At 41.1% G+C, this 24,930-nt stretch overlaps 4 protein-coding genes across 9 annotated transcripts in view; 2 read left to right on the top strand and 2 right to left on the bottom strand.

The window, feature by feature from the left end:
- Positions 1 to 3,735, top strand: part of zfhx2 (zinc finger homeobox 2) — a 13,459-nt gene extending 9,724 nt beyond the window's left edge. For all 3 annotated transcript variants that reach the window (XM_032503888.1, XM_032503890.1, XM_032503889.1), the window contains exon 5: positions 671 to 3,735. In XM_032503888.1, the coding sequence (XP_032359779.1) occupies positions 671 to 1,093 (423 nt within the window). In that variant the 3' untranslated portion in view covers positions 1,094 to 3,735. The remainder of the gene's footprint in view (positions 1 to 670) is intronic.
- The window catches only part of thtpa (thiamine triphosphatase), an 18,479-nt gene extending 13,245 nt beyond the window's left edge, over positions 1 to 5,234 (bottom strand). For both annotated transcript variants that reach the window (XM_032503914.1, XM_032503910.1), the window contains exon 1: positions 5,230 to 5,234. The gene's annotated coding sequence lies outside the window, so the exon portion shown is untranslated. The remainder of the gene's footprint in view (positions 1 to 5,229) is intronic.
- pabpn1 (poly(A) binding protein, nuclear 1) lies at positions 4,152 to 20,461 on the top strand. Of its 3 annotated transcripts, none has more exons than XM_032503902.1 (7): positions 4,152 to 4,629; positions 6,774 to 6,882; positions 10,007 to 10,074; positions 11,972 to 12,078; positions 13,599 to 13,686; positions 14,969 to 15,120; positions 20,079 to 20,461. In XM_032503902.1, exons 1-7 carry the CDS (start codon positions 4,495 to 4,497, stop codon positions 20,272 to 20,274), a joined length of 855 nt encoding a protein of 284 aa, XP_032359793.1. In that variant the 5' UTR covers positions 4,152 to 4,494; the 3' UTR covers positions 20,275 to 20,461. The 3 variants fall into 3 exon arrangements, with proteins under 3 accessions (XP_032359793.1, XP_032359794.1, XP_032359795.1); XM_032503903.1 differs by lacking the exon at positions 20,079 to 20,461 and adding an exon at positions 18,961 to 19,488 and having other exon boundaries at positions 4,153 to 4,629; XM_032503904.1 differs by lacking the exon at positions 4,152 to 4,629 and adding an exon at positions 4,861 to 5,054.
- A 731-nt stretch (positions 20,462 to 21,192) lies between these two features.
- On the bottom strand, positions 21,193 to 24,911 carry ngdn (neuroguidin, EIF4E binding protein). The gene is made up of 11 exons (XM_032503899.1): positions 24,813 to 24,911; positions 24,462 to 24,521; positions 24,136 to 24,207; positions 23,814 to 23,951; positions 23,628 to 23,712; positions 23,460 to 23,512; positions 22,907 to 23,018; positions 22,552 to 22,726; positions 22,310 to 22,463; positions 21,592 to 21,655; positions 21,193 to 21,383 (listed from the first exon to the last, which is right to left on the bottom strand). Exons 1-11 carry the CDS (start codon positions 24,831 to 24,833, stop codon positions 21,364 to 21,366), a joined length of 954 nt encoding a protein of 317 aa, XP_032359790.1. The 5' UTR covers positions 24,834 to 24,911; the 3' UTR covers positions 21,193 to 21,363.
- Between the last annotated feature and the right edge of the window lie 19 nt (positions 24,912 to 24,930).

A 24,930-nucleotide genomic window follows, 5' to 3' on the forward strand; every position in this document is an offset into this window, starting at 1 on the left:
TTGCATACGCACTTTGGCACATTAGTGCTTAAACCTTTTTTAAAGAATGACAAACCGGTTTTTGTGTTTATCGTGACACATTTAACTTTTCTTTTTCTTTTTTTTAACCTTCAAGCAAACTGTAATTAAAACAACTATGTTTTTGTTCTACACATGCATAGCAGTGGCGCACAGTTCCAAATGTAATGCACTTTGGCATACATTTGCCATATTGTGATACAAAATCTCTGTCTGAGAAAATATTCTTAATATTGTAAAATTGATTTTAACAGTTTAGTTAGTTGCACTATTAAGTCATTGTTTTTCCTCCGCTAAATGTGTCTAAACACACTGCAGTGGACATTCAGCATTTTTACAATGGTTTGTGGTATTACTCCAACAATAGTGTGTTTATAGTATATTTTTAGTACTAGTATTACTTAGCGTATTCAAACTATTGCTCAAGGTCACAGGTTTTATAAAAACAAATATAATCAAAACAAAATATTGCTGCCCAAAATATAGATTTACCTAAATGTGCATATAGTAATTGTATAGCGGTCTTGGATATTGGTCAGATGGTTCAGTCAAGGATGTAACAAAATTTGAGCTTTTAAATGATATGACCCAAAACTTATTCCTTCTCTGATTCTGTCTACCCCCCCCCCCCCTCCCGTTCCCATTGTTCCAGTCTCCACTGTCAGGGGGAAAGGTGGACATGAGTTCAGGAAGCTACCTGCAGTACAACGCTCTCAAAGCCAATCGTCCCATCCTGCCCAAACCTGTTCAGCTGACCGTTACTGAACCTCCAGCTTCCGCAGTGGCCGGCCAGCCAGTGCCAAAGGAGACCCTGACAGGCCGCTGTGACGCCTGCAACATCTCCTTTGAATCCCGGGCTGCAGCGAGGGCCCACGTCTTCTCCCCGCGTCATCTGGCAACCCTGAGAACCACTAACTTTGGCCAGCCGACGACGCTCGTCAACAAGAACGGAACGGGTAACGGCGGGCCTGGAAGTGTTGTGCCGGGCTCACAGGTCCCTCAATCCACTCTGGTAACCGGTTCCGGGGAGATGGTTATCGAGTCGCCTCCACCGACGGCCACCAGCAACAGTTAGAGACTCAGATCAGGATTGGTCTGCACACTGACTATTCTTGGACCCATTTGGGCTCCTCAGATTTTAATATACAAATTTGAGCACTAATCCTCAAAAGCTAATATTCTAAAAAAATGTTTAAGTTGGTTCCCCCTGCACCCTCTATTCCTCGCTCAACCTTCACTCACTCGAAATCCGTTTTATCTATAGAGTTCACCCGGATTCCAATGCAACAGCAGACTATTTCCATGCTGCTTTACACTCACTCGGTTTCTGTCTGAAAAGTGGTGAACGCATCTCAAGTCTCCGTCAATCCTCACACACTTTATCCAAACATTTTTGGTCCTAAGCCTGTGGTTCTATATTACCTTGCTATAATTTGTGATGGCACTCAACGTGCCTCGCTTGAACTGTGCTACCCTACAGACTGATGCAAAAGTGTTTCCTCTTTGGAAGTGGCCATTTGTTGGTAAGCCCGGGAACATTTTGGGATTATGAATTAATCACAAAAACAACTCTGTTTTTCTCCTGTGGAATTGTTTTTATCATGCCTACTTTCACTTCTAGGGCAAACGTTGCTTGGATATAATATGACTGGACTTGGGAGAGAAAGAACTGGTATTGAGCGTCACTTTTTTTATTGCTACAGGAGTGTGATCTGAAGAGTGTTGTGTCCACTCATTTGGGATAAAAAAAAAGGTACTTTTAGAGAGAATAGGGCTGTTGAATTGTCCCCATTTACATGTTCATAATTTTCACGACAATCCAAATAGACAGGGCAAAAAGAGAGGCTGAGGAAAGTAGAATCTTGGCATACCGCACTTTGACACATTTTACATTGTTTGATATGTTTTTAAGCATTCTAATGCAAGTGTCTTTTTATGGAAAGATACATTAATGCATGTTGGATGCCTTTAATATAAATCACAAATAAATTGATTTTTGCTAGTCTATTAAAACGTGCTTTAAGTGTGAGCATAATATTGTGCAAGAAGCAGACCTGGGTATGTAAATGAAGGAGAGCTCTGTTCCAAAATGCTTTTATATCCATCTTTAAGGGAAATATCTGATTGTCATATTCTGTACCTAGAACATAGCAAATCCTGCCTGTAAAGTTGTCAGCATTCTCTTGGCCAAGGACTATAATCACATAATTACCAACCATCTTGTTTTTACAACAAATTCCTTTTGATCCTGTGGATTTCACTTTCCCTTCCAAATGGTGTATATCTCATTTTGAAATGCAGCTCTTCATACCAGTTTGGGGGGGAAATAAATGTTTTCACCTACTGTGGGTGTGTTACAAGTATGACAGCCTTAAGAAGAAACCCCACCAGGTATATAAATTCAAGCCCTTAGTTGATTAATTTCATCCTCACCTGGCATGGAGGGTCAGACCTGATTTCGTACATTTACGGTTTTCTTTGCCATGAATACTGTGCAGGAAAAAAACAGGAAAAGGCATTTTATTTACTTTAATATTTATATAAATGCCAATAGAAGCAATTAAACTGATGTAACAGATTTTTATTTAGGTCAAAAGCCAAGCCTCTAGAAATTTTTAAGAGAACAGGGCTTGAAATGGGCTGTTTCCCATACTTTTTCCTCCTTGTTTTGTTCAGTTTTGATACAGAGTTACTAATTCTGGTTATGTACGTGCTGTGAAATGGGCTCTCATATCTGGAAACATTGACAAGGGAGAAAGTTGGGTATTACTAGTATCCTTAAGAAACTAATGGATACTCAAATCTTGGAAGCAAATTGGGAAACATTAAATGTGTTGACTGAGAGCTAATAAGATGGTGCTGTGTTGAAGGACACATAACATACTAAAGATGTTTTCCTTCGATTTAAGTTGTATATTAATGTTACTATTGATAGTTTTAACAAAATGCAAAACTAAAACATCTTTTGTAAAGAAATATATTAAAAAAAAAACTGATATTCCAAAGTAATCCTCCCTTTGCTTTCTGTCATTCAAAAACCAAAAAGCAATCTTGAGGTCGACAGAGAGCAGGAGAGGTGTTCGTAAATGCAAACTGTAAAGGACATCCCACGGCACTTGCACTAGTCCACAATTTTTGCACAAGCTACAGACATTTCAAATGAACACAGCCATTAACACGACATTAAGAAGTCACTTGGTGTGGTTTATGAAACAAGGAGGGTAAAAATGTCCTTTCATGAGTAATAAGTTGTACTCCTGTTTTGAAACTGTATCTTGTGTGTAAAACAAGGACTGGAGTGCTTCAACTTCAAGACTGGGATTACACACACGCGCAGTCGCGCACACAACACAGACACGGTGTTGCACTGTCCAAAATAGGTTTTTATGGAGATCTGCTTTTTTTTCTTTTATGTTTCATTGTCACTTTGATTATCACTATTGTTATAACTGTACTACTACTTATACGATTTATCATTACTACCCATCACTGTTTTTGATTATTATTGATCCATAATGATTTTAAATGCCACCTCTCTGCTTAAAAACAGTATGGTATTCCTATGAATATTGAACAATAATAGTGGCAGTGTTATGAATTGTTAGATTTTTGATTAAGCTTATTTTCCTCCTCACTTGTACCTGCCTTTTTGTGTTTGGTCTCCATTATGCTTTCTTTGATATACAGAAAAAGAAATAAAATCAGTTGAACGACAAAGCATATCTGTCTGATTGCAGGGCATTTGTACTTTTTGTGTGTGACAAGGATTTAAATTATTGATGTAAAATCTGCGGTTTTACCTGAGTGGCATATTTTAAATAAACGTCACTCAGGTCACACTGGATGAGGCAATGTATGTGACACACTAATGTGACTGGAATTATTTTCTGATCAGTTGGCTTCTTTCTTGAACTGTCCATGGTTGGCTTTGCCAGTTTAGTTTAGTTGCTCTGACAGGGATATGATTGACAGAATCGTAATCCAATTAAAAGCACACATGCGATTGGCAAACCGGAAAGTCCTGCGCGATTATCCAATAGGAGCGCGCTAAATGCCAAAGAGGTTTGTCTAGAATCATCCTCTGACGAATAGAATTGAGAGATTTACGCCCGCAGTGATACATGACTCCGCCCCCAGCTTCCATTTCTGAACTGAAGGTAAGCCGCCGCTCTCGCGCAGACTCCTCGCCTTTTTTATATATTCATTTAAGTAAATAAACTAGGTTATCCGTCGTAAATTAGGACCATTGCTTAAAGATAATGAGTAAAACAGCAGTTTTAGTTCATCGTGGTATGCTGTTTGAGTAGTGGCTGGAACTGTAGCTGGCATTTTATTCCCCATTTTAACTTTACTAAGCGGCGTTTTCCGCCGTTTTTTTCTTTTCACCGCCCCGCTCACTCTACCCCCTTGTGCGTGAGTAGGGGCCTGCGACGTTGGTTTGGCCACGAGGCGCGTCGGTACAGTTGGAACAGGGCGATGGCGGAGTTCGGTAACGGACTGGCGGAGGAATCCCTACTAGATTCAGACGCTGGACATCCCGAACTGGAAGACCCGGGTGTCGGTGACGAAGAACCGGGTTTAGAAGAGGGAGAGGCCGCAATTGAAGACCCGGTAAGTGAAGGGCATTGTTTCAGCAGTGAGAACCCACATGTATACCAGGACACGTTAAGACCGACGCGGAGTAACGTAAGGTATAGCAGGCAAGTAAGGTGTTGATAGTTTTCCACAAATCTTGGGCACACATGCTGTGTGCGTTACTGCTATTGCCAGGTCGATATTAACCGCCATTGTGGTTCACGCAGTGCAGTATAAATGGGTGGTGACATGCGTGGTGTCGGCAGCCATCTTGGCGCAACAGCGGCGCAAGTTTCTCTGCGCCAGGGAGCTGCTCGAGCTGTTGGGGTGGGGGGGATCCTCGTCTCAAAAAAATGCGAGACAGAGATGCAGGAGACAGTCAGGGGCGAGGGTAGGACAGGCCGCCGCCATTAGCCGCAAGTTCTGCGAGTCTACCTGTTCGAGAAGGCGACCTATTTACGGTAATTACATCTTTTTATTCCATTTACCTTCACCATTGTGTTGGCTGCTGCTGCATTTCTTGCACCGGTGTGAGCCCAAAAAATGACCGAGCATCAGCAGGCTAACGTTAGCTTATCGCACGCACCAGCATCAAGTGCTGCACCTAAAATGACCAGTGGACATGTCAACTGTAACCACTAGTCAAGAGATAAAAACCTTTTTTAAAATAAAATTTTTCTGTGGGCTAGACTAATAGCATGCCACAGCAGGATACTCGCATGCTAGCAAGCTAGCTGGTTTAACAAAGCTAGGGTGGAGATGGCAGACATGCACCTGATCATCTTTGTCTTATTTTGGACGACGGTTGGTATCGCGCATCTGTAGAACATAGGATTCGCTTTAACTTTGATGGTTCAAGATTCACAATCAGCGTTAGTGGGCCCAATTTTCATTTAGCAGCACTTGCACAGTAATGTCTATGCAGCATGTCCAGGTGGGTTTTGAGGTTGTAGTGCTGTCAGTCGGGCAGTGAGAGCGCGGCATACAACGCAGGAGGAGGGGGTTGCGGTATTTGAGGGGCTGGGTTTGCATCCTTCACTGTTTCGCTGGAGCAAGGAAAATCGGAGAAGGGAGGGCAGTGAGAAAGCTTGCACTGAATATGCGACAAAAAAATAGGAGCTACAGCATGTCAGTGTCGGATGGCATATTTTTAACAATCTTGCTGTAAACGTGGATTGCTTTCACCACTTGCATGATTTCTACATGCACCAAGATGCATGCAGAAAAAGATTGGAGGGCTGAGAAATGATGGGGCCATTATCATCACATGCAGTGTGTCACCGTGCATTCCCCACCCCCTCTGGTGAGAGGACCTGCATTTAATATGGTCTGTCTGTGTCACTGCACCCAGTTGTACAAAGAGCCTTTACATTTCAAATCCTGTCAGCACAGACACCAGCCCTGGGTGAAGCTGGAATGACTCCCGCTGTGCTGCAGTGCACCACTGTCAGACAGGAGGGTACGCTCCCACGTGGGGACACAGCCATCTCTCTATTCACTTTAGGAATATTTAATTTTTTGGCAGAGATAGTGGGCTTCACTATGTCTTCTGTCCTCAGACCTGATCATCGGTACCACCCCAAATGCATCTGAATTTCAGTTGTAGAGTTGCAGCAAATCAATTTCCTTATTGATTAATATACAAATGATTTATTTGAATGTTCATTGTCAAAATAATTTAATAGCTCTGGGTGCATGAGCCTGTGGTGATGTCTGTTAGAATGATGTATTTATAAAATAGAAATAACCACAATCACATTTGTGTTAGTGTATGGTAAACGGTAAAGTCTTGAAATTAGTTTTGCTTACTCGTGTTAACAAATGGTTTTACTTGTCATTTGGATTGTGTGTTGTATCCATTTAACACTGACTTTGAACATGGGCTTTGTGGTCATTGAGAAGTGACAGGAAACATGAACATGAGTGTGTCATACTATTCATCACTTTGGTTTTATGCTGTAGGAGGCAGCTACTGTACTGCCCAATTTGGGAGGGAAGTTGTGGTCACATTTGTTGATTACATTTTCATGGCTAGATTTGGAAGTTTATAAGCTCTTGTTAGCATAGCATAACTGTCATCCATATTGTGTGATTATGCCACTTGGGATTAATGTTTCGGTGAGTTGTATTGTGCTCATGATGGACCGACTGCTCTAATGAGATATGTTTCTGTATTTCAGGAGCTGGAGGCAATCAAAGCCCGGGTGAGAGAGATGGAGGAAGAGGCAGAGAAGCTGAAGGAGCTCCAGAACGAGGTGGAGAAACAGATGAATCTCAGCCCCCCACCAGGTTTGTTTTTGTGAGGGGAGACCTTATTTGTTGTATGTTAACATTACTTTGTTTGTGTACAAGCTGCTTGTGACTAATTGCCCCTAGTAGTCTTTTGGAGACGTAAACATTTTAAAACCGGTTTAATATCAAGCCAAACACACAACCTGTATACCAAGTCCCATCACTAGGTGTAGCACATGTCTCAGCCGCTACCTTGTGAGACCATAGAAGGTATAAGAAAGGGACAACGCAATGCCGTTATTGTCAACAGAGACCCGTGAAGGCTATTAGTAGCACTTTTCTAGTGAGAGCTGAGCTTACTGCGCAGCCCCCAACTGAGCTTGGAAGACTTAGATGTGACGGGAACAACTGTCGTAAGTCTAAAAGTTGTAAGTCCTCTGGTAGCTGTGCCAAGAGAAATCTCAATCATTCCCAATTATGCAGAGACGGAGAGCGTAGGTATATGTTAGGAGATAACATAGGCACAGGCTAATAATCGCTAACTAAAATGGTAGTTTACATTAGTAATTAAACCTAAACAGCAAATGTAAGTTGAAACGGCCTGCGAGCTTATCCTGTACTGTTACGGTTACTATGCGGCAGTAAGTCTCGTGGTTATGACACAATCGTTAGCCTATCGTTTTTACAAAAAACGCCTGATACGAAGCCATGATGTGAGCTACAACGTAATGGAGCCTTTTATTCATTGTCACGTTTCCTTAGAAATAAACAATTGACAATTAGTCTTTAAACCCTTCAGATGTAAAGTTTTTTTGCTGTCAAAATGAATGGCAGTCAATGGAATGCTAACGGACGGTGAGTGTATAAAATCCTCCACTGCCTCCTAGCTATTTATGTTAGTTAGCTAGTTATGGCTCTGTAACAGGCGGTTTTGTAAAAATAGGCTAACGATTGTGTCACTGGACCGGTGTTTCAAATATTGTTTTATTGAAAACTTTTGTGCACAAATCTTGACGTGACACTAGATAGTCAAAGAAATCTATTGATTCTAACTCTGACATGCTAGCCCTCTAAAAGAGGGGGTGAAAGGCTAAGAGCTAAACCGTTTCACTACTCTAATTTCAACTACTTGTTTTTACTCGTGGTGGTGGGTTAGACTGGGTAAACAACAACTCTGCCAGCGATTTGATTTCGCCCTGCAGCTCGGTCTGGAAACCTGCACATTTTAATTATCCTGCTTCAGTTCCCATTTTTGCAGGAACCAATCACAAACTGGCTTATCTACCTGGCACGCTATTGGCGCGTTTAACACAATGACAATGGAGAAGCGACCAAGCAGCTTCTTGTTTACATTCAACATAGCAACCGCTGAAGCACAGAAAACCTGTTAATGCCGCTGTCGCTTCTACGTCACCCGGATCGTTGGTCTGATTGGTTGAAAGATTATCCAATTGCGTACAGAGTCATTTGAACTATGCCCGTTGGTCACGCTTCTTGTGCAGAGAAAATGCAGAGGAGACTCTCCAGACCAATGCTCAATCTGGGGATAGCCAGACTAGTGGTGGGTGGGTTTAGTTACAAACTAGTCAAACAAAGGTTCATTAACTATTTTTGAAAACAATTACTACAAAACATTAACACGTAATTTAGAAAGAAATAACTATGTACATATTAAGCAAATGAGACTAAAAGATGATACAGATGGAGTGCAGCTTATGATTAATTTTGTCAGTTAAATCTGGTTGTTTTGTCAAATACATTTTATAGTTCAGCAGATTAAATACCTGATTACCCTGAGCCCGAATGTTATATCTACAGTGGTGCTCATAAGTTTTATAAACCCATGCTAAACTTGAGTAAAAAGAGGAAAAAAAAAAAAAAAAAAATCTTGGTGCCTTAATAAAAAAAAAATAAGGAAAATTTGATAGTACAATTTTCATTGTAAATAAATAATATATCGTAGATAAATGTTCTTCCTTAAAATACAAGAAGCATTAGTAAGTAGACCCCTATGTTAAATTACCATAGAGGCAGGCAGATTTTTTAATAGAGATCGACCGATTGTTTTATTTTTTTATCAGCCTTAGCCGATGACCGATGCGGGCTGCCGATTTTCTTGAGCTGATATTTGGAGCTGATACTGCTTTTGCTCCCTCAATTGACATCAAATCAAATGCTACAGTGGATTTGTTTTTGGAATCTGCTCTGCCATTTCTTTAAAAATAATAAACAAAAAATACAGATCAGTGTCACTTCTGCAATCATCTTACATTCATATCACCCAAATTATGTGTGCAGTGTGCCATCATATGGATGAGTGCACTGCATATGGTTAACTGTGCAAGGGTAAAAGGCTTTCATCAACATCTACAACACAGCCTTGATGATGCATTGCTTACTGACATATTAAAAGACAAAAATCAGGTCAACACATTTAAATAATTAAACAATAAACCTAAAAAGTAGCCATTGAAATAAAGTGCTTGATTTGTAATTTAAGACTGCCATGGTGCTAGTGGTGGAGGGGCAGTGCATGGTCTGCATGTGAACTGCAGGGTCTTCAGCAACACAGAGCTGCCAGTGGACGGCTGTCTGTAAACAATGCCGGGGGGGGGGGGGGGAACGCATCGGCGAACGCCACCGATACACGTAAAAACTCAGATGAAATCGGTCTATCGCTTTTTTAAATGTCAGTTATTTCATGGATCCAGGATACTATGCATCCTGATAAAATGCCTTTGGAATTAAAATAGCCCCCTATCATCACATACCCTTCACCACACATAGAGATTGGCATGGTTTTATTTGTTAGCCTTATAGATTAAGCCTTTGATTTGCATTGAGAGATGATCTTACAGAAAGTTGCCGCAGCATTTCTACGGTTTAGAGTAAAGTTAATCCCACGGACAGACCACCTGCAGCAAGTTACCATTAATGATAGCCTCTGAGCCTGAAGTAAACCCTGGGCGCTGTCATGCACGCAGGATGTGCAGTGTGAAAATACACTGTTGATTGGGGGGGGAAATGTAATTTGAATATTATTTACTTGGGTGGTGGAACACTGGTGATATAATTTATTTTACAATATGCTGTTTTAAACAAACCATGTTTGGAATATTTTGGTTTCAGTTGGAATATTTTGTTGCTCATATGAATCCGTTTTTCCCCCTTCCCTGTGCAGTCGGCCCTGTCATCATGTCCATCGAGGAAAAGATGGAAGCAGATGGCAGATCTATTTATGTCGGAAACGTGAGTAATTGTAATTTTGTTTCTAGGCAGCACTTTTTTATTTTCTTTTTTAAGTATAACTGTAACAACTAAGCTCTATATGTTTTCTGAGCTGCAAACTTGAAGTAACTGTTAGCTTTAGGCTACTTTTATAATGTTTAGCTATTGTATAACTTAGTGAAAGTTGCTGTGAAAAGTTTGAATCATAAATCAGAACCTAAGGAACATAAAACAAACATGCCGGCCTGGCTAATCCCCTTCACTTACTTAAGCCAGCATGCAAGACGTGGGAACTTGGCTTGGGTTTTGAGGAGCAGTAGCATTCATTCACAGACAGAAAATGTACACAGACTGTACCTCTACAATCACAGCTATAGCGTTACTGCTAACTTTATACACGCCAACACATAAACTTCCCGCTCTTTCTTATCTCTCTCTCTTCCCCGCACACTTGCTAACGTGTGCTGCTGCTGTGTGCGTTTAGGCTGCTTGCTCCTGATATTGTTTGTCAGTACTGGGTGACGGTTTTTCATATGAGTGATCAAAATGGTGGCGTTAAAGGATTTGACACGGCATCCTCCTTGCATTACTTCAACCTCGAAAGTATTGCACTCCCTCTTCTTTTTTTTTACCTTTTTAATATGATCAGACCGTGGAATTATAGACTCTACTTTGGCTAGTAAATCCAGTGCTGCCTAAAGGCCAAAAAAAAAAAAAAACGCTCGCACCAACGTTGCCCGGACACACAACGGCAGATAAGATGACATGATCATCTGTTCATCAGTTTTGCTCATCAGACCAATGTGTAAAGAAGTGACTAACATCGGTCGATACGATTGCCGATACATTGTGCATTCCAAGTGCCAGTATAAACTCACCCCCTTGGAATTTTTTAAGGTTTTTATTGATTTCAAAGTCTAAATTAGGCTGAATTAGTATCAGCTTTGTGCATCTGAACACTTTCACCCTTGTTCTTCTTTGCAAAACCACCCAAATTTGGTGAACTAACATGGTGACCGTGAGTGAAAGCAATTTTCAAGTCCTGCAACAAAATATTGATTGGATTTAGGTCTGGGTCACTCCAGGACTATATTGTTGTTTTTTTTAGTTTTTAGGGCCCCTTTTTAAGATGCTTTACATAACACATTTCTTTACTTTGTATCTTTGCCATTGGGTTTGGGTTGTGGTCAAGTACAAAGATGTGACTGGATAAAACAGTTGTTGCCCAGGTTATTCACCAGAGTATGTTAAACCTCCGCCATGGAGCCCAGTAACTTGTCAGTTGTCTTTTGGTAGCCTCCTACAGTGGAGCCCTTCTCACACAGACACTTTATTAGGACAGCTGGCTACAGACTGAAATAAAACAGTGCCATATTCTTCCTATATATATTTTTAGGATTAATCTTACTAAACTCTAAAGAATATTCAGTTTCACCCACATGTGTATTATTTAACAATGTCAATGATTGTTTTTATATTTAGACTTGATTTAAATTAATTTGTTTTTCTGTCTATAGTTTTGTTTTTCCTAATATTTTATTTATTACAGACCATTCAAGTAAATAGTAACAAAATAGACAAGCACAAACTAAATGGAAATATGTATAAATGACAACACCATACGCCAATCATGCATGTCTCTCCGTAGCACAAAGCTTCTTTTCCTTATATTTTTTTAATGCCTGTCTCTTTATTTAAAATTTATGCTGTGTTTGTCATTTTTATTTTAGTCTGCCCAATTTAGTACATTAAAAGGGACATAAAAATCTTGACATAAAATCTTTGATTCTTGGTCCAGGATGTGTGGATGTGCCTAATAGGTGGGTGTGGATGTGTTTTTTTTTTTTTTTTTTAAGTGCACATTTTCACATATCTTAGCTCTCTTGGTGTGTAACCTTTTTATTCTGTCTTTCTCCAGGTGGACTATGGTGCCACGGCAGAAGAGCTGGAGGCCCACTTTCATGGCTGCGGTTCAGTAAACAGAGTCACCATTCTATGTGACAAATACACAGGGCATCCCAAAGGGTAACACCACCAATATCATTATACTGTATTGTACTGAATGACGAGAGACTATCTTGTGTGGTAAATATTCCACAGTGTCACACATATGGCATAGAAACAAGACAAAATCAAACTGGATGGACAAATTACTACAAATGAGTTTCACTAAAGCTGAATGGTTGAATGTGATTGTTTAAAAAAACAAACAGAAAAACACAGTTCAACAGTAATGGTTGCCTAGGACCAGATCTGAACAGCTGTTACATTTTGTGAGTTTGGGTTTCACATTTCCTGTGTAAAAATAAACAAACATGCTATCGGCATAGAATATTCTGTATAGGTAAATAGTTTAATTAAATCCCACCAGATATGTCTTTTTAAATGTATACAAATTTAAGTTATTCACCTTCAGGGAAACTGTTTTTTTCTTTTCTTTTTTTTTTTTACCATTTAGATGTTTGTGATTCTCTTAAATTACATTAGCGGTATGTCTATAATGCATCAAAATACTTTACATATTGCTGGTTTTTGTTTGCATTTGAGTACTTCTATAGTTGTGTGATGGACATTTATTAGAAGAAAAGTGTGATTTGCGCATTACCCGAGATAAGTGACCTAAGGGCCCATCAGGGTCCTTTACACATGGCCTGTTCTGTGTGAGGAGGTTGTGTAAGGTTAATACCTTGGAAGATGTTCCGAATCCTATATGGACGAGAAACGGTCTTGCCTGGGGTTTACACACACATAGTCTTCCTCCTCTCTTCCCCTGACGTCCTGTTGTATTCTTAAACTCCCTCAACAAAGCACAAGTGTATTTTATATTTCACTATTACTGTTTTTCATCAGATTGTTTATAGATTTCCACCTTTCCAACAGCACTTAAAAGCAGCTTTATTTCACAGGTGAGAGAGAGAAAGAAATGAGACGAGCGAGACGTAGCGAGTGCTTTGTTGATGCAGGAAACATTCAGCTATTACAAACTCCCGGGCAGTTCAGTGCTCAAGTTTTTTGTTTTTATACTCTCAACGTGTTTTAAAACTTTTGTGTGGCAGCAATAAAGGCAGTGCTGTTTCCTGTTTACTGTACGGGATTCTCACACCGCCTCAAACCATAGTTTAATAGCCGTGACACACCAACCCGATAATCGGCCGTCAGACAGTCTGGCGAGGTCGGTGATTGTTCGGTGTGTTCCGTCCAGAGGGGCCGGCAGCCTTCATTTTGGCCGGCCTGACATGCTCGGTTGGAAGGCGGGCACTGCCGGCAGTCGGACTAATCTGATTGGAGTGCTAAACCGGAAACTGAGGAGACAGATTTAGCAACTGCATGGCCAGAAACACGTTTTGGTGAACTATTTTAGTAAAATATGAGCTTGTATTCTGAACAAACCGCCACGGCAGTCTGGCTTTTAAAAACCAATAATGTCAGATTGGTGTTGAGAATTAAGTTTGTTCTATTAATTATTAACTATTAATCAAAGTGAATATTGAGCAGAAGTACATGTATTCCACATCAAGTTGATTGCTTCTTTTTCCCTTCTTCAGGTTTGCCTATATTGAGTTTGCAGACAAAGAGTCTGTTAGGACAGCCATGGCTTTGGACGAGTCCCTTTTCAGAGGAAGGCAGATAAAGGTAAGACATTTTGAAATTTCCACTATTCACTTTTTCAGCTGGGAGCTTCTAACATTATGGTTTCAGCAGTCGTTGGTCAGAATGACAAGAAAAGTGACAGTGTGAGAGTTAATAAGAATCGGGACACTTGTTTTTGTCGGTTGTATTTTACCAGGAAACCAAAATGTTTCCAAAAAGGAGACCTTCATGAGGCTTCTCTAGATTGGCCATGAGGGGGAGGCTTGCCTGGGATACATGTACTGTGTGTCTAAAGTACTGGGGGGGGGGGGGGGCTACACAAATTTCTGGTCAGCCAGTTAACATATTTGTGTGGTAACTTGAAATTGAAGTATGTTCCTCACACAAAACAAGCCTAATAATTTCTGTTTTAAAAGTTGCATTCAGTGTATATTAGTGTATAAACGGTTCGGTTTGAATACATGTACCGTTACACTCATACTATACTGACATACAATCATATCAGCTAAGCAACAATGAATGAATGGATTATTCACTCAAACAGGAGCCACATGCACATTTTAAAGAGGTTACTTCCCCAAACAAAAGGCACAGGAGAGCAGGGAAGACTGAATCATACATGTGTTGACACAGCAGGGAAAGCATAAATATTTGAAAGCCATACAGAATGCCTAACTGCATTGCATTTTTATATTTTGAATTTTCCTTGCCCACTCTGTTTTCCTTTTACATAAATAAAGACATTTACTCCATAAATGAGTGCATACAAATTTACCAAAATACAAAGTGTTTGAGGCTCAACAATATAATCAGTGATTACCACAACAAATCAGTTAGAGAATAAGCGTTGTTGGCTAAATTTAGCTAATGCTTGTAGTCTCAAAAACTACTTTTGATCGTTGTGCTAGTTCTGGATAAGTTTGGAGGGTTTGTCCTGATTGGCTAAGTGGGCACGGCCTCCTTTTGTGCTTATTGTTACAGTGTTATTTCTGGTAAATTACTTCTGGTTAATGTTTCCCCACTATTGACACTGGCTGGTGTGCAGTTGGGTTTGAATGGAAAGGCTTTATATACCTTTGTCAATGTGGCACTACATACATAGCAACATCATTTTTTTTACAATTGAAAGGAGACTTGAATACTATATTTCCAAATTGAAAGAATGTTATTTAACATTTTTGGAATGAGATGTACTTCATCTCTCACTAAAATGAGCAAGAGTTTTAAGCAGTTTTGTTGAAATCTGCAAATCTGTTTGGAGGCCAGCCACCAGATGGATGGCGTTTGGTTAATGGAACTCCCTCGTTTGGTTCTCGTTCCTCAGGTGGGCGCTAAGAGAACAAACAGACCAGGCATCAGCACCACAGACCGCGGCTTTCCACGGGCTCGATTTCGGTCACGGGGAGGAAGCTTCTCTTCACGTGCACGCTACTACAGCGGCTACACACCACCCAGAGGCAGAGGACGGGCCTTCAGGTGAGTTGACGCCGACGCCTCACTTCTCACTCTTTGGGAGAACACTGCACCTGCATGCACTGCACCTCACTCGGTGTTTCCCTAACGGAAGGGCAGGACAGACTAGGCAGACCAACATGACCAGCCAGAATTAGCAGCTGTTCTTAAAGATTTACGTAGATCTGCAATTAAGATTTTTTTTTTTTTAAATTTGGTATTTGTTTGACAGATGAGGTAAGGATTCCATGTTTTATAAACTATTCCACACCAACAGTCTTGCCAGTTTTGGCCTCAAATATATTCAGGGTTAACACTGTCCTCTCCTTGTATTTTAAGGAAGCTAATGTCCAGTTGAGGAAATCAATGACCATTGCCATTTCATAGGAAAATGGAGAATGGGGTTATTAATAAATAGCTTTTTTACTCTAAACTTAAATTGGCACCATAGTACGATGTAAGAGTTTTTAAAGTACAAAATGGCTAGTGCAATTAAAGCATTGTTATTGGTTAGGCGGTAAAAATTATGTATATTTTAGGAAAGTGCTTTTTAAATCTGAATGCTGTGTGCAGTGTAAATATTAGAGCCAATTCATCAAAACTTGATTATAAATGAGTGTAAGATTTCTTTGTCATCTTGCTATCAGCTTTATTGAGAAATAGATTGTATTAGAGACTGTAATATGCCATGTGGTCAGGTCAGAATTCACATCAGTTGTGGGACTGGGGGAGCTCATTGCATGCCACATCACATATGACCATTTCAGTTTAGGCAAATGGACTCGGTGCACATCAGTTTGTTCTCCCCAGGCTGTACGTACACACTGCGTTAGTTGTTTTGAGCTGCGTGAAGATCAGCACAGTGACTTTACTCTGTTGCAGCTTTGTGGCAGTTGCTTAATGCTCCATCCCATCACTACTATGTTCAAAACCTCATTACTGGCATTTTTGTGATCCATATTGAACAACAGAATGGCGTTGATCAGAGTGTTGTGCGCTGGGATCCTACTGGCTTTCTACATAGTGTTTTGATAAGATTCAATTCGGAGCTCTGCCGTGGGGCCCTGTGTCTTTTGCAGTCTAGTTTCTACAGCAAGGCCACTGCAAACACATTTTCACAGCATGTGATTAAAACACTTGGCTAACTATTAACTAAAAGTACACTTTCTATAAATTATATAATACAAAAACAACAATCGGATCCTTTTGAGCACAATTAAACCACGTAATCTACTGTACCGTCCCTTTCATGTAAACTTTGGCGAGCACTGTAAGACATGAAGGCTGCAAAGAATTTCACTGGTAACTCCATATAAGCCCTGTGGTGCCATCTTGTTTTTTTTCTGTTGAGACAAAGGTGTGGTGCCAAACACGTTGCTCAGCATGCCAACTTCTCCACACATGCACTGAGCTTTGAGGCGGAGAGATTCTGATTTGATTATCCCCGAGAAGCATCTGGATCATTGAGGCCATTGCTTACTACTTATTGTTTAACAAAGAACATTTTCCAGATGAGAGTGCAGCAGTTACATGGCCAGTTTTTATCTTGTATTTCTCGTTTCATTCCCCCCCCCCTTGCTTATGACTTGAGTATTTGGGCAATGAATTTCCATTTCAGCAAGGCTGCCTTTTAAAATAACCACAAGCAAGGGTTACATCCCTATTCACTCCTTTTGTGTGAGAAAGTGTCTGAACGTCAAGGTCAGAATCTCTCTAATCACTCGGTGTACTCCCACACATACCAAGAAACCCGAACCCAGCCAGTTTACTCGCTGGGATTTGGCCCGAGTTGCAGGACAAGGCACACAAAGACTTGGGTAGAAGCTGAGTTGTTGATATTAAAGTCTCCAGAAGCTCAAAGGTCTGATAGTAATAGGTAGTTGACTAGCTGGAAGACTCCAAGCATTATTTGTATTTTATTTAAACGGCTATAAGTTGTTGGTTTGTATGTGTAGGTAAGGCTTCTTGTGATTGTTGAACTTTAAAGTTCTGTCTGACTGATTTGCAGTTATGTGAACATAATGAAAGTGAGATTTGCCATCTCATATCAAAAGGCTGTGGTTGAAGGTCTTGAATAATAAGTCTCAGATGGAACCTGGCAGTTCCTAGGTCATTAGATGATTTTTGTTGCCAATAGCAATTTGACTGTAACTGAATTCATAATCATAGAAAACACCCTGTATAGAGTATAACTGATAACCACATAGTGCATCTTTCCATTATCCAACAGCATTGGTTAATTTGTTCTAATCACCCACAGCGAATAGCATGCAGTGAGCAGAGTTGTTCCACTTGAAATGGCCTTGATCGCTTCTTGCCGAGGAGAGCAGGAGGGCTGTCTGGTTGCTACATTAGAAAGTCATACTTAAGTGTGTGTGCGTGTGTGTGCTGCAGTTGAACAGAACCGGGCTACAATCTGAACCAAATAACACTTTTATTTTTATTTATTTTTTTTCACTTGTGCCTTGTCTTGTCGTTGGAACACATCCATGGTGAAGAATAACACAAGATCTTTGCGTGACCCATTGTGTGCTTGGGAAGATTTCACAGTGCTTGGCTGTGGCCATGCAATCCCAGTCCAAGAGATGTGCTTCATTAATGTACAAGTGTTGCAGGGCTTATCATTGTTTATAAGATTTAAGACTCGAGGCCACAGCAAGTGTTTTCTGTGCAGGCTGAAGTACAGCCTTGTCTGCCAGGATTTCATAGCATTAAAGGACCGCACAGCCAAATAATGGCCTCTGTCCACCACCTCAAATGCTTGTAAAGCCTGTTAATAAAGAGTCATTCATGTTTACTTGCACTTAAAAGTATTTTTGCTGGTATTGCATCCATTAACATTGGTTTTGTCATCTTCCCAAGTTAGCATGGTGAAAAGCCAAGATTTTGATGTGAGCCAGAAGAGGATACTGTACTCATGTGGAAGAATCTTTTGGCTTTTCTGTGCTTATGTAGAGTGTATGTCCCTGCATGTACATGACCCCCCCTCCCCACCCGCACACACACACAAACATGTATATATACACACATACTCCAACCCAGATTCACCTTTACAGCATTCACTCCAGAAACGAGGGTTCATTACTGCAGCCTGACCTCAGCATCTAGCCTGACAACCACTGGCTTCAGTCCCAGTGTGACATTTTTAGTTTGTTGCCACTGAATGATGTGTTTATGTGAGAAAGAGAACATGTGTGGAAGGTTTGCTGCTGTCTGGCTTCTGTATACGTGTCGGGCAGTGTTTTGAGTGTATAGGAATGTTGCAATTGTAAGTCCTGTCCCCCAAATTGGGGGGGTGGGGTGTGTGTGTGTGTGTGTCTGTCTGTCTGTCTGTCTGTCTTGCTGGGGGTATATGTGTGGTGCTGTTTGTCCTCAAGGTCTTTCCCCACAGTGACCCCAGAGGCGGCTCTCGCAGAGAGAGAGAGAGAGAGAAAGAGGGAGAGAGAGTGCCTTCGCTGTCCCCTTACACCCACACACTAATCATTATTCCAATATCTGGAAGTCAAACCCTTTCCTCTCTTGACAAAGCTGCTTTCAGCTTCTTTCATCACTGTAGGCTATTCTTCCAGACTGATTTGTTGTACCACAACACAGGGTGAGATCAAAGGCCCAATACCGTTAAGATGGTATGTCGATATAGTAATTTGTGTCATTCATTTTGATATATATATTCTTTCCCCCTTCAGTTTGCAGACCCTTTCTCTGGCCACAATCTCACTCACACACACACACACACACACACACACACACACACACACACACATATATATACATATATACACTATATAATACCACCAGGAAATTGGTCAGTCTTTTTAAGCCAGCCAGAAAAAAAACTCACCTCTTTTTCTCTCTCTTTTCCAGGGGCCGAGGGCGAACAACATCGTGGTATTCCCCTTACTAAACACCCCCAACACTCCCTTACTATCAACCCTCTCCCCTCTCTGTTCACATTTAAGAAAAGAAAAAAAAAATTAAAGAAAAACCCACACAGAATGACAAGTCCCCCCCCCCCCCTTCCCCAACATAAAAGAGAGAACCCCCGAAGAGAGAAAAAAAGACAAAAAAAAAAAAAAAAAAAAACCTTCTCCTGGACAGAGAGACTGGCTGCCGCAGTGTGCGATTGTGTGTGAGTGCGTGTGCGGAGGTTGATGCGGTCACACCTGGTAAGGTATAAGTTGGCCATTGGGGAAAGAATACAGTGGCAGATTTCTTTGTTTTTTGTTGGTTTGGGGGGGGAGGGGGGGGGGGGAGAGAGAGAAGATGGTGGTATCTCAGGCTGCAGATGTGTCTCCTTTGGTCTGGCTGTGACCTCCTGCTTTCACACCATCACCAACACAGCCCACCCACTCACCCTCCACCACCACCAAAAAAAGAAAAGAAAAAAAAGAAAACAAACATGGGAGGAAACTACATCAAGAAAATATACTGTTTTATTTTTTGTTTGTACCGTACATATGTAAACTTCCACTAGTCAGAGTATTTGTTGTTGTGTTTTAAGTTTATGGTTTGGAGTATATCATTACCTCCCTACCTCTCCCTCAACCCCATTTTGTATCTGCAGTTTTCTACCTCTCACCCCTACCCTCGCTGCATTTTATAACTCATGCTTTTCTCCCCCTACCTCCCCTCTTCTTTGGCTCATCACACCATGGATTGTGATTTTTCTCTGGACAGTGATGGTCCTTCAGTGTTCAATGGGATTGTATATGCATAGATTTTTTTAATTTTCTTCTACTCGTGGGCAGAGTTCCTCCTGCTGCCACCTCCTCGTCACTCCTCCATACCTGTCACCTCCAACTCCGGCATGGCCACAGCTCGTTTTATTCTTTTGACAGGCATCAATGTTTTTATTTCGTGCAACCCCTCCATCCCCCACCCCTTTTCCCCCCTCTCTCCCTCTGTGTTCCTTGTCTCCCGTCTCTCCTCCTTCCCCTCCCCGGTCCTCTCTCTGTATATTAGACCACTTCTTGTCGTTTCAGGTTTCAGGACCAGTGGAGGCTGACGACCCCTCCCCAGGTGGCGCAGGCCCCCCCCACTGTCTCCGCAGCGTCTCTCTCTCTCTCTGCTCCCGCTATGCACACTCACCCCATCCTGTCAGTGTGGGGGGGCGGGGGAGGGGGGCAGGGTGACCACAGGCCCGCCGCGGGGGGCATTTACTACAACAGCAAACGCTGACGATGCTTTTAGTCATTTTTCACATACTTACACACACACACACCTGTTCAACATACACCACAGCACACTGCAATACACACAGCATCTACCAGGCAGCCAATCCAACACGAGATTTATATACAGAGAGCTGAAGCCAACAGCCGAGTGGCAGGCAAGTTTGCGTGCAAGTGAGGAAGGCAGGACCAGAGGGTGTTTTTTTGGGGTGTACAGTGCGGACCTTAAGGCACTCCCTTTCTCTGACGCGCAGTGCAGTCACGGCTTGTCGGAGGAAGGCTAACGGCTTTGATTATTAATTTAATAAATGGAGTAGGCGGAACTATTATTGTAGGGTTGGGAAAGTCAGGGGTGGGGTTTGTGTGGAGACAGTTTTTTTTTTTTTTTTTTGAAAGGGGGAGTGGGTTTGGACAACTGTTTTGCTTTTATTTTTATTTTTAACCCATGAGTCTGTAATTAGGAAAAAAAAAATAAAAAAAATAAAGATTGTGTAAAAATGAGACTTTCTTGTGAGTTTGTTCTCTTGCTCTGCGCAGCCCCCTCTGGTCTGATTTACAGCATCCATACAATTTTATTGGTTCCCTAAAAATATATAATCAGCCATTCATTTTGTTTTTCCACTACTGTGATGTGAAAAATGTCTACACTGACATATTTATCATACTGCATCTAACCCAGGGACTTGTTCTGAATATGCATTTGCAATGTGCTTGTGATAAATCAGCATCAGACTGCTCAAATCATGTAGATCAAATTGAATGGCTGCATGTGCTTCTCTTAGCAAGGGGTTAATTAGATGGCACAAAGAATCTTGGAAGATTTCTCAAATTCCAGCATTTCTTTCCCCAATTGATAGTCTGTTTGATAAGGAGGCAATTTGACTGCCCTCTAAAGGAGATGGATAAATAGAATGTGACATACAAATACAGGAGTCAACAGTAAACGTTTATTCCACAACTTGATACACTATGCAGAGGTGGTGGGCAATTACTACAGAATCAGCTAAACTCAGAAGTATAACCTGAAATGACAGCTGTTAAGACATCCTCATGTAATTTGGTCTTCTAACATCATTGGACACGTGTTTGGGTCGTCTTATCGGTGCTTCTTAAAGGCTGCAGAGAAGGACGTGGATGATTATTCACATGAAATAGGGTCATTAACAGCATTTATGCTTGATTGAGGTTTTATGAACATTTGGTTCCAAAATAGTTGTCTGTAAACTGACAAAATTACACCAACAATTAAATAGTTTGTAATAGGAGTTAAGTCTTTTTTATTTTTTTTTAAAGAAATTGCAGGAAATACAATTCTATTTCTCACCTCTTCTTTTCGTTTTTTTCTTCATGAGTTTCTTCTTTTTCTTGGGACGAGAATTCTCCCCATCCTGGAACAATAAAAACAAAGTAAGAACCAGCAGTCACAATAACAATGGGGTCTAAATAGAAACGAGCCATAATGCTCCCATTCATACTGGACGGAGATGAGCCTGTTAGCAACAGCATTTTGTGGCTTCATGTGCTGTCTAGTACAAAATCTAAACATAGAACATGGATTTTCCCAATACATTTATCTGAATGAATTTTCCACATTTGCAAGCAGCACAAGGCTGGCCAGTCCTTGCTTTAACTCACTGCTTTTCATGCCAGTTGATTGACGCGGGAAACAGAGTAGGATGCCAAGCCTGTGTAGGCATTAAGTGGGACTTTTGCCAGCACAGCACCAGACAACGGAGTCACCGAGACACACAAAATTATGAGCATTTCAGGTCCAACATGCCAGACTTCTTCAAACCGAAACAGAAGTGTCCAACATTAATTATGTCCTAATTAAATTATGTCCTAACTCATTAAAGCCCTAATTAAATAATATTCAATATAAATAATTCAACTCAATAAATTCCTCTGCAAAGACATTGTGAAGAGGGATTTAAATAGATTTTCATGTCATGTCAATTTGGATTTTTAACACAGGCTTGTCCTGTAGCTAAGTGAGTGAGATACGAGCCCTTCCTGGTGTAAAGATGTCACCGCAAGCTCACCTGGCCCCCCTCGCCGCCGGTCAGTGCGGTGATGTCACTGAAGTGAGTGATGCCGCTCAGCTGGCCGGTCATGGACATTGCGCCTCTCTTTCTGGCATTCTTCTGCCGTTGTGGCATGTTGAGACGCACCATCATGGACTCTTCATAATTTTTCCTTTGAAGAAAAAGAAGAAAAAGGTTATTGTTGATTGGAAACTCGCATCTGACCTTCATATGTCTACCTGTTCAAACAACGTAAACACCTGTGTAGCTCCTCGCGGCTCTCCCGCTCGCTCTGGAAGTCCCGTCTGTCCCGGATCTCCTCCGGAGCGTCGCTGTACTGCTGTCTCAGCTCCTGGATCACAGAGCTCCTGAGGGCAGCTCGCCGCTGGCGCTCAGACTGAGCCTTCTTCTTGTCTGCTTCTGTCATGTCCCCGTCTGGAGGACACGGGTTGAGATGAGAATTTGTGTAATTAACTTCCACAAAAATACTTAACCACAGAAAGGTCAACATTTCTTAATCAAATGATTAAAAGGTGTATTATGACCAATATAGATTTGTATTTTTATGACAAGTTGTGAAAACAAAATCCTGTTTAAAAAGACATATGACGTTACCATAATGTACTGGGACAATCTTCGGCGGTACATATTTCCTGCCACTAGAGTGGGCTGCTTTCTTCTCCGTCTTATTCTCGGCTTCACCTTCAGACTCCTCGGATTCACTCAACTGGTTGATGAAGCAGAGTCAGTCAGTAAGTTACAATACTGCATGGTCAGTATTTACAATGGATTTATTATGTATTTTCTTCATTATTCGAATCAATAGTAGCCTGACCATGTAAATGTCCAGAAGCAATACATCATTTATACAATGGTGCTAGGTTGGTTAACAGTTTTTCTTGAGCAAGGTGCTGAAACCCCCAACTCTGTGGACAGCTGCAGCCCCCTCACAGACATCTCTCTAATTTTACAGGTCCTGAGTGTGTGTTTCAGGTCTGTGTGTAATGTGTGTTCTAACAACAGATTGAAAAATTGTAATTTCTTTTGCAGTATTAATGATACCACAAGGTCTTAAAAACAACAACAAATAAAACATTTATGATCAACTTTGCCACCCAAAAAAATAAAAAAAATAGTTCAAATGACCACAATTGCATTAAGTCCTTACTTTACTGATGAGATTTTCAGGGTTAGGACGCAGCTGCAGGGGGTCATTCTCAGCTGAAATCAAAAAAGCAACAACATTGTCATACACCACATCCTGTGAAATATCGAGGGAAGGAAATCCGATCATTGGTGGATGCATTCATCGCAACCAACCCAACATCAGTTTTACCTAAACTGCCGGTGACAGCCGTGCGCACCAGTTTATCAATCTGGTACTTAAGTTTGTGGTCTATCGGTCGCATCTTCTCCAGGACCTTAAAACAGGAGGACAATCAATCAGCAAAGCAATGTGATGCTTTTGTCAGTTGGATCGATAAGACTACAAACATGCCGCCTGTTTCTACAATCCTCTCACCGTTCTGACTGTCACCAGTCTATTCAAGGCTTCACTGTCTTTTATTTTGCCTCCTTCTGTTTTGATGCTGATCAGGTGAGTGAGATCTTGAAGGTAAAAAAGCAGCAGGTGGTACCGAAGGTCCAAGAATGACAAACCCTGCCGGAAGAGAGGAGTCAGACCAGACAGTTCCTTAGTTTGTTTCAACTTGGAGAAGTGTCTCTTACGTTGTATTCCTTTGCAGTTGTCAGTTACACATGCCTGAAAATGTGGTGTGTACACGTTCGAACAAGCAACAGAGCTACAGTGAACCTGGGGCAGTCCAGTTCAAGTCCCCACTCACCTTTGATGTCTTAAACGCCCCATCTTTGACTTTTGTTATCAGGTCACGGACATGACTCGTAACTGAGGCCACCTAAAGAGAAAAGCGACACGCTGTTTTATTCAGCGGGGGAAACTCAGATCTACACAAGCTGTGATAAAAGTGACTTAAACAATCAGCACGAATACATAAAACAGGATTATAAGACTGGTATTCTGTAATACGTCACCATTTGATCTAAGTGTACGTGTAAATGTGTTCGTATAGCTCCAATACTTTCCGAAGGACTCAGCATATCTCTACTTGCAGACACTGATAATACAATATTACAGTCAAGCCGTTCTTACCTGTTCTGTGAGATTCCTCAGCAGCTGTACAGCTGCAGGCAAATCCCTTTCAATTAAAGCCTGCCAGAAAGTAAACATGTCAGAATTACAATGCAAAACTGCTAATACCATGTACCTACACCGCATAATGTGGTTATTACGTAGTAGAAATGCTACTAAAAAGGTAAGTTAGCTAGTGGCTAGCTGGATAACTTAAGTCATTAAAAACAAAAGTATTATCACTCGCTTTTATCAGTCTCACGTACAAAAGAAAAAGTTAAATCGTCAGAATGTGTCTATAATATTAACATACATTGTAGAACGATAAAATAAAAGTTGTATTAACTCGCAGCTAGCTAAGCTATCACTCACGTTGTCAACAGGGGCAGCCATTTTGTTTTCAATGTAGTCTACGGAAGCCGCAGAGGAACAGTGGCCATACAGGGCTTGACAGTGTAGCACTGTAGCCTACTACTGTTGTACTGTTGTA

This window comes from Etheostoma spectabile, chromosome 22 (assembly GCF_008692095.1).
Source record: "Etheostoma spectabile isolate EspeVRDwgs_2016 chromosome 22, UIUC_Espe_1.0, whole genome shotgun sequence".
NCBI lineage: Eukaryota > Metazoa > Chordata > Actinopteri > Perciformes > Percidae > Etheostoma > Etheostoma spectabile.